The sequence below is a fragment of the Amphibalanus amphitrite genome, unplaced genomic scaffold (assembly GCF_019059575.1).
Source record: "Amphibalanus amphitrite isolate SeventyFive unplaced genomic scaffold, NRLGWU_Aamphi_draft 000048F_arrow, whole genome shotgun sequence".
In the NCBI taxonomy this organism is placed as follows: Eukaryota; Metazoa; Arthropoda; class Thecostraca; order Balanomorpha; family Balanidae; genus Amphibalanus; species Amphibalanus amphitrite.
The window spans coordinates 143,456-154,612 of record NW_024881544.1 but is presented as its reverse complement, the minus strand read 5'-3'; the positions used below and the strand labels follow the sequence as shown (position 1 = coordinate 154,612).

Sequence of the window (11,157 nt, the reverse complement as noted above, 5' to 3'; positions counted from 1 at the left end):
ACCCAATCTGCGGGAAGTGAGCGGACTGGTAGACGATGTCACAATCTATGTTGCTAGCGTAGTAGAGATTGTTCAGTGATAGGTACAGACATGTGCATGACTTTGGGCTGTAACCTTCCACTGTTTCTTTTAGTTTGTTTCCGTGGCTACATAATCCTGATTTCGATTGTTAGCGTATCGTGCAACGTAGGAAATAGATGTGTTCGTTGGAGGAAGACGTTCCAGTACCTCGTGGCGCCTTTAATTTACTCCCGGTCTGACTGAGTGACTCCGTTTCGCTTTTCCCGATGTTATTCATTCTATCCGTTTTATCTGTTCATTCCCTTGGTATCCATAATGCCTTGTACGCTCTGCAACCACTCTGCTCACTGGGTCTTACAACAGAACCTGCATCCATCGTACATTTTATTTATATCATAACAATGCGAGACACGACAACGCCGTTCGTTAAACCATCGATTCACCTCGCACCTCTAGTTGCCTCCAGCCTAATAAGGATAACGTCTGAGATGCTCCACAAAGCAGATGAAAAAGGGAGACGGAGGAAAGAATAAATAACCTTCAACAAAATAAACTCACCGAGAGGACAGCTCAGTCAACCAATCAGTCATCACAGCAGATCAAACTTATTCGTATGGAAGGCCTGTTACGTATCTATATATCGACATTAAGGACTACATCAGACATCCTACGATGGAGCTCACATATACCAAGTAGCTGCGCGGAGTAAAGCTTCACAGGCGGAGACTTTGAACGCCTCCAATCAAGTCATATTTTACATAGCTACACGCTTGACTGCACTCCGCGCGCAAAGAAGCTTTGATTTCTCGGCAGCGAGCTCCACACATTCACCGAGCGGGGCTCGCGGGGCGGGCCGCGGCCGATTAGCACTTCCTTATGGCTTTGTACGTATCTCACTCGCGTTTATAAACAGCTGCAAGTCTGTTTGCAATGCCACGGGGAGGGTGACGCGGCGCTGGCGACGGCGCGCGCGCCGCTCACATAGATTATTGTAATAGTCACATACTCGCCGCCTCGAAGCCGCCACATTGACCTATCCACTAACGATGATGATAACAACCATGTGATTTGATATCGGCTCGTGACGCGCCGCGGCCGCCGTCGGCACGCGCTGGCCGCACGGGGAGATCACCGCGACTGGGGGCTGGGCGGCGCGCGCGCGGCCGACCGGTTGGCACTGAGGGGCCGGCTGCCGGCGGCCGGGCCATCACGACACCTTGGCCAGCGTCTCGGCGCCGCTCTCCTTGATAGCCGGCGGCGAGCTGGGCGACGGCGAGCGCGAGTGGTGCTCGCCGCCGCGCGCCAGCCGCGCCTGGTAGCCGGCCGCCAGCGCCGGGTGCATCAGCGACTGCAGCAGCATCGGGTGCGGCCGCAGCGGGCCGCCGTCGGCCGCCGCGCCGCCGCCCGGCAGCGACAGCGGGAACAGGCCCGGCTCGGCGCACAGGCGCGCCAGGTACTCGCTGCCCCAGGCGGCCGGGAAGCCGGGGAACGCGCCGGCCTCCTGCGGGCCGCCGCCGGCAGCCTCCGAGGAGGTCGACAGCAGCTTGCGGTGCAGGTTGTAGTTGGAGCTGTGCCGGTCGCGGCTGCGCTTCGACGGAAACTTGGCCTTGCAGCCCTCGATGGTGCACTTGTGCATCACCTTGAGGTGCACGTTCTGGTAGTGGGTCTTCACGCCGAAGTGGTTCTGGAACATTTTACCGCAGACCACGCAGCGGCGCGGGTTCTCCTTGTCGATAGGCACATCTGCGCTGCTGCAGTAGCCATCCTCGAGGTGGTTGGGACTCAGCGACGGGCTGACGGAGAAGGACGAGCCGCCGTCCGAATGCTCGTCGTCCTCGTCGCGCGTGCTGTCCGCCGCGTCACCGGCGCCCTCCGACGCCGCCGACAGGTTCATAGGGTTCAGCCCCATGGGCAGGCTAGCTAGAGGATTACCTGGCTGGCCCATGGGGCCCTTGGCTAAAAAATCATCGAAGTTACCCTTGGACAAGCTCTCTAGCCGTTTGAGTGCATCAAAGCTCTGCTGCTGATGGTGCTGCTGTTTCTCGTTCTCCGCTTCCTCCTCCTTCTGCTCTTTCTGGCTCTCCGCCGGCTCAGCGGCATTCGTGGAATCCCCATCGTCGTCACCGGCCGCCGAGCCGGGCCGCTCAGACAGCGGCTCCGGCTCGGGGCCCTGGCCGTTTTTTGGCGATGACTCGGTAACTGTCTCGGACTCGGGCTGTGACGCCGCGAACACGGGGAAGCTCGGCTTGGGCTCGGCCTCGTCCTCGGCCGTGCGTTCGTCGCCGCTATCGTCGTCCGACTTGAGGTTCTTCAGCTCTTCGTCATCATCGTCGTCATCCTTGTCGTCATCATCGTCTGGAAGATCGTCGAGTGACGAGTCGTCGGACGACATGTGGATATCGTCCTCGTCGATCCGCACAGAGAATTTGATCGGGTTCTGGCTCTTGCGCTTACGCTTGCTCTGCGGCTCTTGGCCGTTGACGCGCGTCTCGCCGTTAACGCTCTGATTGTCGACGCTGCCGTCGTCGTCTGCGACTGTGCTGCGCTCGTCGTTGGAATCGGAGCGGTAGCGTTTGCCCGACTCGTCGTCGCGCGCCTCGAGCAGTCCGCGCCGCCGCATCTCCTCCTGGTACTGCTCCAGCCGGCGACTCATGGTGGCGTTCATGTCGCCGCCGACGCCCGGCAGCATGAGGCCGGCCGGCGAGCGCGAGTAGCTGGCCAGGTCGAGCGTGTTGAGCGAGCTGTGCAGCGACTCGAGCGCCTGCTTCTGCAGCTCGGGGCTGGGCAGCAGCGGCAGGCCGGCCAGCGGGTTGAAGCCGCCCAGCAGTCCCGGGTGAGGGAAGTTGGGCGTCAGCGTGGGCGGCAGGCTGATGGGGCCGTGCGCCTGCGACATGCGGCCGTCGTGCGGAGAGATCTTGCGCCGCATGTGCGGCGTGTGCAGCTTGGGGTTCGGGTTGGCGCTGTGCCGGTTCCGACTGCGACGAGAGCTGAACATCATCGTGCAGCCGTCCACCGAGCACTTGTGCATCTCCTTCAGGTGCACGGCAGAGAAGTGGATCTTGAGCGCGCCCTTGTCACAGAACGTTTTCAGACACGCGTGACATTGCACCCGCTTTTTGCCGGTCACCGGGTTGACTAGCGCGGTCGGGTTGGGGCCGATCGGGTCCCACTGACCGCGCCGCTTCACGGGCGTCATGGACTTGCGGGCGTTCTTCTCCAGGGCCTGCTCCATACCGCCGGAGGAGAGGTTGAGCGCCGCCTGTGCCTGAGCGCGCGCCTGAGCCTGTGCCTGCGCCTGCGCCTGGGCTTGTGCCTGTGCCTGTGCCTGTGCCTGAGGATCCGGCCGACCGGCGCTCGTCGTCAGGTTGACGGCGCTGGAGGCAGGCGGGCCGGCCACCGACATGGGCTGTGAGTGTGGCGGAGGCGGCGGGGGCGGGGCCGGGGCGCCGCTCACCGCCGGCCGAGACAGGTCCAGCGACCCGTCCGGGCTGCGCCGCTCGAACGGATGCATGCTCTGCAGCTTGTTCAGCGGCGACAGGGCGCTGGCCGTGCTGGCCGGGGGTGGCTGCAGCGGCTGCGGCGGCCCGAACGCGCCGTTGCTGGCGCTGGAGACGGGGAACGGCGCGGCGGGCAGCCGCAGGCCGGGCAGGCAGAGGCCGGGCTGGTGCAGCATCTCGGGCCGCAGGAACGGCTGCACCCGCTCCACCAGCTTCTTCATGTCGGGCTCGAGCGGCGGCTTCTTGCCGTCCTTCTCGTCCTTCTGCATGAACTTGAACGCGATCGGGCGCGTCTCCTCGAAACGCATGAACTGCTGCAGGATGAAGGGCTCCTCCTCCGGGCTGCATTTGGTAAACGCGGCACCGTCCTGAAACAGCAAGAAACAGCCACGTCAGAAAACCGGTATGGCACAAGTCACAACTCCTGCGCGTTGACAGATACTGGGCTACTTTACAAGTTGTTCATGTTTGGTGTCTGGTCAGACGCAAGTCAGTTATCCAATAACGTAAAAAAATACAAGACAGGCTCATTTAATTACAACCAGCACACACTGGGAGGCAGTGACCCGTCGGCTCAGATGACCTTTACGACCCGCCCAGGTGACCTTTCGGGCACACATCTGCGCCTGGCGCTCACCACCCCTGCTGCGCCTGCCAAACGGCATCGCAGTGGTTTCACCCGGCGCCTCTGGAGGCCTGAATTTCGCGGCGAATCAACCGCACATCCGGGCCTGGCATCACTGGGGCCGCGCTGTTTACGAGGAGTCACTTTCGTCACCCAGCCACCAGTTTCTCGGCAGGGGCGGAATTCATGGAGACACTCCACGCCCCGCCCCGATCGGTCCGAGATACGGGCCGGCGTCCGCCTCCAAATATGGTCGGGAACAATGCCTGTCGTTCCAGCCCGGTCGCCAGGCCGGGTATTTTGGACAGCTACTCCCGAGCTGAAACGGACCCGGATCGAGCTGAAGGCGACCCGTCGCCGCTAAGCCGCCGGCGTCGGGTCGTTCAAAGTGGTCGCTCGCAGCCCTCGTGTTTGTTCTGGAACGTTCCTGACGTCGCCGGGTGCGCCGAGCCGCTTGATTGGACCGAGGTCGGCGGCGGTGCGACACGACGAAAGGCGGCGCCGTCGCCATTTTGGCCGCCGCAGGTGCGGCAAAAATATCGCCGAGCTGCGGCACGTTCCTGCCGGGCGCGCGGTGGTCGAACAGCCGTCCGGACGAGCCGGGGGCGGCGGTCGGGCCAACAGCTGCCCGCGGCCCGGCGCTATCAGTCTCCGCCGGCCGCGCGAGTGGCTCCGATTGTATCGGCAGCAGCACCGATAAATACCGGCGGCACACGCGCGCTCCGCACCTGCCGTCGATCACGACGGTCCCGGCGCGCCGCCGCCGACGCGCCAAAGTCAACAGTTGACTGTAGAGCGGCGGGTGGCGGCGGCGGTGCGGTGGAACGTCTCGGTAATGTGCCCTGGGTCACGGCCAGGTCAGACTCATCAGCCGAGAGGTGATCGCGCAGGACCAAGCGGTCACCAGCGCGCTGCGGCGCGTGACGGCTCGACAAAAATGGCGCTGCGCCGCGCCGCGGCGGTGCGATACCGCTGAGTCTAATAGCACGGTGTCACTGGTGTGGTCAGGTGATTAAAGCGGCGATTAAAGCAGCGGATGGCGCCCAAAGCGGGCGTCGACAGCACGCCGACACCTCGAGCACGGCCGTGCGCCGCTGGGCGTGCCCTGGCGTGGCCCGCTGCCACCCCGCGCCCCGGCGCCGTGCCACCCCGACCACCCTGAGGAGCCCGCTCCACATACCACGCTCAGATCAAAGGAGACCGCCCCTCCGCCGTGGCCGGCCGGCCGGCGCAGTCGATCGGGTCATTTATCATATCTCACCGTGGAGACAGTGGCCTGGGCGGCCGCCGCCGCTGCGCAGCCGGTAATTGACAACTCCCCCAAAACTCGGTAATTACAGCCCGGCTGATTGCCGCCGGAGAAATAGTGCCAACTGTCATTAGGCAAAACTGTTTGGAGCTTCCTCTCCGGAGCAATCGGTCATTACAGAGGAATACATGGAAATTGCTTACTTATTGGCGCAGCTAGGATGTTTATGCATCATGCGCCTCAACAGGTGGCGGCCGGTGGTTCGTGGGTCGCAATTATCCATTACCGTTCGCACATACATTAGCGACGTGGCCGGACCCACAGCGGCGCGTCCGGCCGGCGCGGCGCGGCGGCGGTCGGCCGTGGCGTATGACGGTCGTGCCGCTGGGGAGTGGTGTCTGTCCTTGCCGTTCGCACGGCGTCACGAACAGTGCACTCGGCCGACACGCACCGCCGCGTCCGGATGGAGGCGGTGACGGGCCTTGGTGGCGAGCGGGTGTGCTACAGTGGGTTTGATCACACGACTGGAGAGACAGTCGCGCTGGGTGGCCGAACGATATCTCGGAGCTAACAGCGGTGGCTAGTGATCGGAGGGCGCCGATCGTCCGGTCACGTCCTCCCGACCTGACATGAGATCGCTCTGTATAACTGAGAATCGGCACCACCCACTGAAAGCGAGAGAGGGGAGAGAGGGGGAGAGCAGCGCCGCCGCGGGCCGGCAGGTCAAGGCTGGGTATTTCTAGCTATCCGACCGTATCATTGCCGGAGGGCCATCGCGGCGAGAGCCAGGCCGAACACGGTCTAACGACCAAATCGGGGCCGGAGTGGGCCGGCGACGTCGCGCCAGTGTGGTCCGTTGGTCCGCTCCTGGTCACCTCGGACCATCTGCGGCGCTGGGCGGTATCTGGTCTCCGTGGGCGTCTCAGAAGGCCATCAGGGCGGCGCCGCGACTGCCGGGACACGGGCGCCGCTCGCAGTGGCCCATCGGCGCACGATCTGTCCTGCCCCCTCCGCCCACCGCCGCCGCCGCCGCCCCGCCGCGCGCTACGTACCGCCGTCCCATCCTCTGTCCGGCTTTGTGGCTCGCCCCATGCGGCGCCACCGAACCCTTTGTGACCGGCGACGGGGGGCCACCGCAGCCCTCTCGCCACCTCGCCGCCCCGCTGAGCGCACGTGGCCGTCGGCCGGCCGGCGGGCGCCCGCTGGGTGCGCCCGCGGCGCCCCCAGCTCCGTGTCCCCAGCGTGCCGCAGCGTCGTTGTGCGTCGGCCGGCGGCGCTGTCCGACCGCCCAGCCGTCATTTAATAAGGTCGGCGCGCCGCGCGGTAAGAGGTTGCCGCCCGCCGGCGCTGCCGCCGGCCGCGGCTAATGGTCGGCTGGAATGCGGGCCGGCCGAGATGATGGCGTCGATGACACGGAGACCGCAGCGCACCGCCACACTGTCTGTGCTGCGCCGGAATGTGCCGCACCGCCGGCGGGTCGGCCCGGACAATTACCGGCGACCGGCCGCCGCAGACGGGCAGGCGCTCCGCCGCGGAGCACAGAGACAGACGGACAGACGGACAGACGGGCGGGCATGGATCATCGACAGACGGGCCGGCGCGGCCGCGGAGCACTGACAGACAGGCGGGCGGCTCAGCGACCCAGCCTCAGCCCATCAGACTAATCAACCATGGGTCGCTTTATCCAAAAGCTACATCGCTATATCTCAGCTATATCCAAAACGCACATCACCTCGCCAGCCCAGGCGACTAAGCTGACCTTTTTCTGACATGTCCCAGGTAGCACAGTGAGTCACTTTGAGTCACATGTTCCCGTCTTGTCTACACAACTCTCGTCTGACACAGCCAGCCATGTGACGCCGTGAGTCACCGCGGTGTGTCATGTGTGTCGATGTTCTGTTCCTGTCACGACTCGGGCTGTCATCCTGACCTGTCAACCGGCGCCTGACATCCGGCCGACAGCCGCGCGGTGGCTCTGGTCCGGTCGTGTGTCGGCTCAGTGGTCGTTTGGCTCGCCTCCGGGTGGTTTGGCAGGAGGCCGATCGCCCATCATTTGCTGCCGAGCCAGGCGGTGGATACAGGCACGGAGAAAGGGAGGGGAGACCGCACAGAGACTGACATGGAGGGACGAGAGAGTAGAGACGGAGACGTAGACGGTTAAACACCCGGATAAAATAAAATCGGAAGCACCAGCCTCGCTCGAAGATACGTTTTGTCCAGTGGCTCGCGTCGGAGTCACATTTGACAAGGACACCTCTCCAGCCCCCGTCAGCCGCCTGTGTCATATTCACGGCCACAGGCGGCCTCAGGTAATAAGTCTGTCGCTCAGGCGCCCGAGACGTGAAGGACATCTGGGAGCGTCTAATTATATAAATTAAACATTCGGCCCACAGTCACCGCCGGTGAAAATGCAAGTAATCATGCGTCGAGCATGCCCTCTCAGAAGTAATAATTTAACGAAGTAACCATAGCCTGTTCACCTGCGCTGCTGCAGCCTACTGCACGGTCTGATATAGCGTCTGGCTGCCCTGGCGACTGCCCGACCGCCCGACCGACGACCGACGACCGACGACCGGTCGGCGCGCAGAGGAGAGCCGCCGTATTGATTCGGTCGGCGGCAGAGGTGACGGAGCCGAGCCAGGTCGCCGCCAGCTGCCCACTGCAGGGAGCTGGCTGCCACCGGACGAGAAACAGGGCGCCGCTGACAGCGACCCGCCGGGCGCGGGGGACGGGTGGGGCTGAGCCTGAGCAATGAGGTGATCCTAGTCGTGGTGACCTGTCCTCACCCCGCCTACTCATATGTACAGCAGCTCCAGCGCCTGCTACTGCAGAGTATTACGACTGCCCCCGCGGTGTCTCTCGCCCCCGGGGGCTGACGACCAGGAGGGTGCAAACTAAGAGTTCCCCCGAACGACCGACCTCACCGCGATACCGCAGACCGTATCTGGCGGCGCGGCGGCTCGCGGTGCCTCAGAAGCCCGGCGCGCTGTCCCGTCGAATGACGGACGGCTGCCGAGCTGCGGCCGCAGCCGCACCGGGCGCACCCTGGTCGACACGCATCATATTTACGGCCAAATAAACGCCACGGCGACCGGCTGAACGGCCTGCAGCGCGCCGTAAAACAAGGCCGCGGACACGGACGGACATGCGGGGCCGACGGGGGGTCCGTCACCGGCGACCAGTCGGCTCCAGACGGCTCCGAACGGCGGCAGTCTGATGGATGAACGGGACGGCGCGTCCGTGACGCGGCACATGCGGCCCGATGGATCACGGAGCCGAGCATTCATCAGCCAGCCGCGATCCGGCCAGCAAAAAGCCCCCTGTCGCTCTGAACCGCGGCGTCATCCACGTGCCGAGATGTGCGCGATTGGTGCACCAGAGACGCTGCAGCGCGCCCGCCGCCGCCGCCACCCCGCGGGCGCAATGCAACAATACCGGGACGCCGGGCGGCGAACAAAGAGAGTCGTGGTGACCGTGCCGACCGGCCGACCGCCGAAGCATATTTATCACCTGTATAAATTTTCAGTGTCTTCTGAAGGCTGACACTGGCGGTCAAAACGCGTTGCAATTAGTGTGATTTACGACCCGGCATAACGAGCCAGATTCCGCCGGCTGAGGCCAGATCGGCCGATAGCTTTGTGGCCCGGACGCCGCCGGCTACGATGAATGGACGATTATGCGGCCGTCCCCGGGCGCATTTGTCTTGGCGGCCGGCGCGGCGGCGGCGGCGGCGGCGGCGGGGCGGGGCGGCTGCGCCAGTGTCACCGAGCTGGCCCCTCCCTGGCGACACCCGGCGACATCCTTGGCCAATGAGCGTCGCCGGCCGGCGGCGGCGACCAATGGGCGCGCTAGGTGCGCGCTGTCGCCGGCCGGGACATCGATAACGGCCGAGGGCGACACGCGACTCGCGACCGGCGCCAGGTGACAGCGGCGGCGCGCGCCGCCCCCGCCTCGGAGCGCCGCCCGCGCCGCCCGCCGCTGCGCCGCCGCCTCCGGTGTGCATGTAGGTAAACAAATCAATACGGTGCGCGGCAGGGGGCCGCCGGGGCGGACAGAGGGGGGGGGACGGCACGGTGGGGAGATGAGCGGAGCGGCCGCGGCCGAGTGCGCTCGGCCGCCGCGCCGTCAGCGCCAGGCGGCCGTTCCCATATTTACTCCCGTTTAGTCGCCAGGTGATGTATGGTGCGGTCAAATGGGCATCCATTTTCTCATATCAGCCATGTAGATTGCGTGTAATTGTTTTCGGCGACAGAAAAACGCTGCGCAGGGGCGTGGGGACGCTGGGACAATGGACGCCCGGTGCCGGTCCCGGCCGCCACAATGACCCGCCGGCCAGGTAAAAAGGTGGCGATTGCACCGATTGGTCGGCGCCGGCCCCTCTCTCACGAGTGCCGCCGAGGACAGAGCCGGGGAGGGACGCGCAGAGAGGGGTGTGTTGTGGCGAGCCGCCGGCTCCCGTCCGCCCCTCTGCCACGCACCGACGTGTTTGTCAATCCACCTTTCCAAGATGGCGGATGACGGATGGGCACGAAATTAATTTTGTGAACGCGATCTAGAGACACATGGCATATCATTTCCTGCGGTAGGCGCGTCGCGGTAAAAACACGCGGCCATTATGAATATTAATGCCGCCGGCACTCTGATCTTTATTCAGAGAGGCGCCGAGGAGCATTCTTCCCGAATGAGCCGGGAGTGTAGCTGCTCCACCTTTTGTCTGGCGGCGTCGAGCCGTGGCTGAGGTGACCCTGCAGCTCCACGGCCGCGGGCCGCCGCGTCTGGGCCCACGTTTTTATCGGCTCGTGACGGGCCGATCGGCTGGCCGCGCTGAGAGCTGCACCGGCCGACTGCGATCATTATCGGCGTGTTGCAGCTCTCCGGCCGGCCGCCGCCGAGTCGGCCTGGGCGACGGTGATGAATCGTCCTGCTGCCGGTGCTAATTGGCCAGAACGGCGTGTCGTGGCGGGCGCCGCCGCCGTGTCGACTCAACGCGGCTCGGCGGACACGACTCAGACGCGACTCGGGCGTGACTCGGATCCGGCTAGATCAGACTCGGACCAGACTCACAAAGGCGACTCGGCCTTCACTTAGATTCGACTCCGTGGACCCGACCAGTCCTGACTCGCGAACTCGACTCGTTCCCTTTTTACAGACCCATTAGCTATCGCATCCTCAACTCAGTCTCCAGACCCTGAGACACGCCAATACACCGGTAGCCCTCTGCACCAGCCCGCTATCAACTCTTCACGCTCTTCAACTCACCTTAATGTAGCCCTGGACGTACTCTTCACGACTCCAGCCGAACGCGCGCAGGATCTGCGCCACGTCATCATCAGTGAGCTTGGTGAACAGCTTGTCCAGCAGGATCTTCAGCCGTATCGGCACCGCCTGACAGCCGAACAGGATGAGCGCGGCGATGTCGAATATGGCTGCCGGGGTGACCGGCTCGGACTGCAGCGGCGGGAACGCCGGCTGGCGACCCAGCTTGTCCAGCGCTGTAACAGAGAGAGAGAGAGACACAGGGTTAGAACGATGCACCAGAGATACGACATGTTAGAGAAGAGAGTAAGGGACACAAGTGTGAACAAGCACGGCAACTGAAGCATATAGGCGAGCAGTTTGTCAAGATATGTAGGGTTGATGTCTTACAGATTATTTCCAACGTGACCCGCTATCACGCCCTGCATTCAAAGCAGGCTTACTGGGCCTCTGGCCGTTGACCGTAAGCTGCTCTGAGCTGCCACTCCTGACTGGCCGTCACACAGGGG

General features: G+C 63.9%; 1 protein-coding gene across 3 annotated transcripts in view; it reads right to left on the bottom strand.

Moving 5' to 3' along the window:
• Window positions 1–387: 387 nt before the first annotated feature.
• The window catches only part of LOC122377621 (zinc finger protein basonuclin-1-like), a 151,659-nt gene continuing 140,889 nt past the window's right edge, over window positions 388–11,157 (bottom strand). For all 3 annotated transcript variants that reach the window (XM_043357871.1, XM_043357870.1, XM_043357872.1), the window contains 2 exons: window positions 10,652–10,884; window positions 388–3,886 (listed from right to left, as the gene is read on the bottom strand). In XM_043357871.1, the coding sequence (XP_043213806.1) occupies window positions 1,229–3,886; window positions 10,652–10,884 (2,891 nt within the window). In that variant the 3' untranslated portion in view covers window positions 388–1,228. The remainder of the gene's footprint in view (window positions 3,887–10,651; window positions 10,885–11,157) is intronic.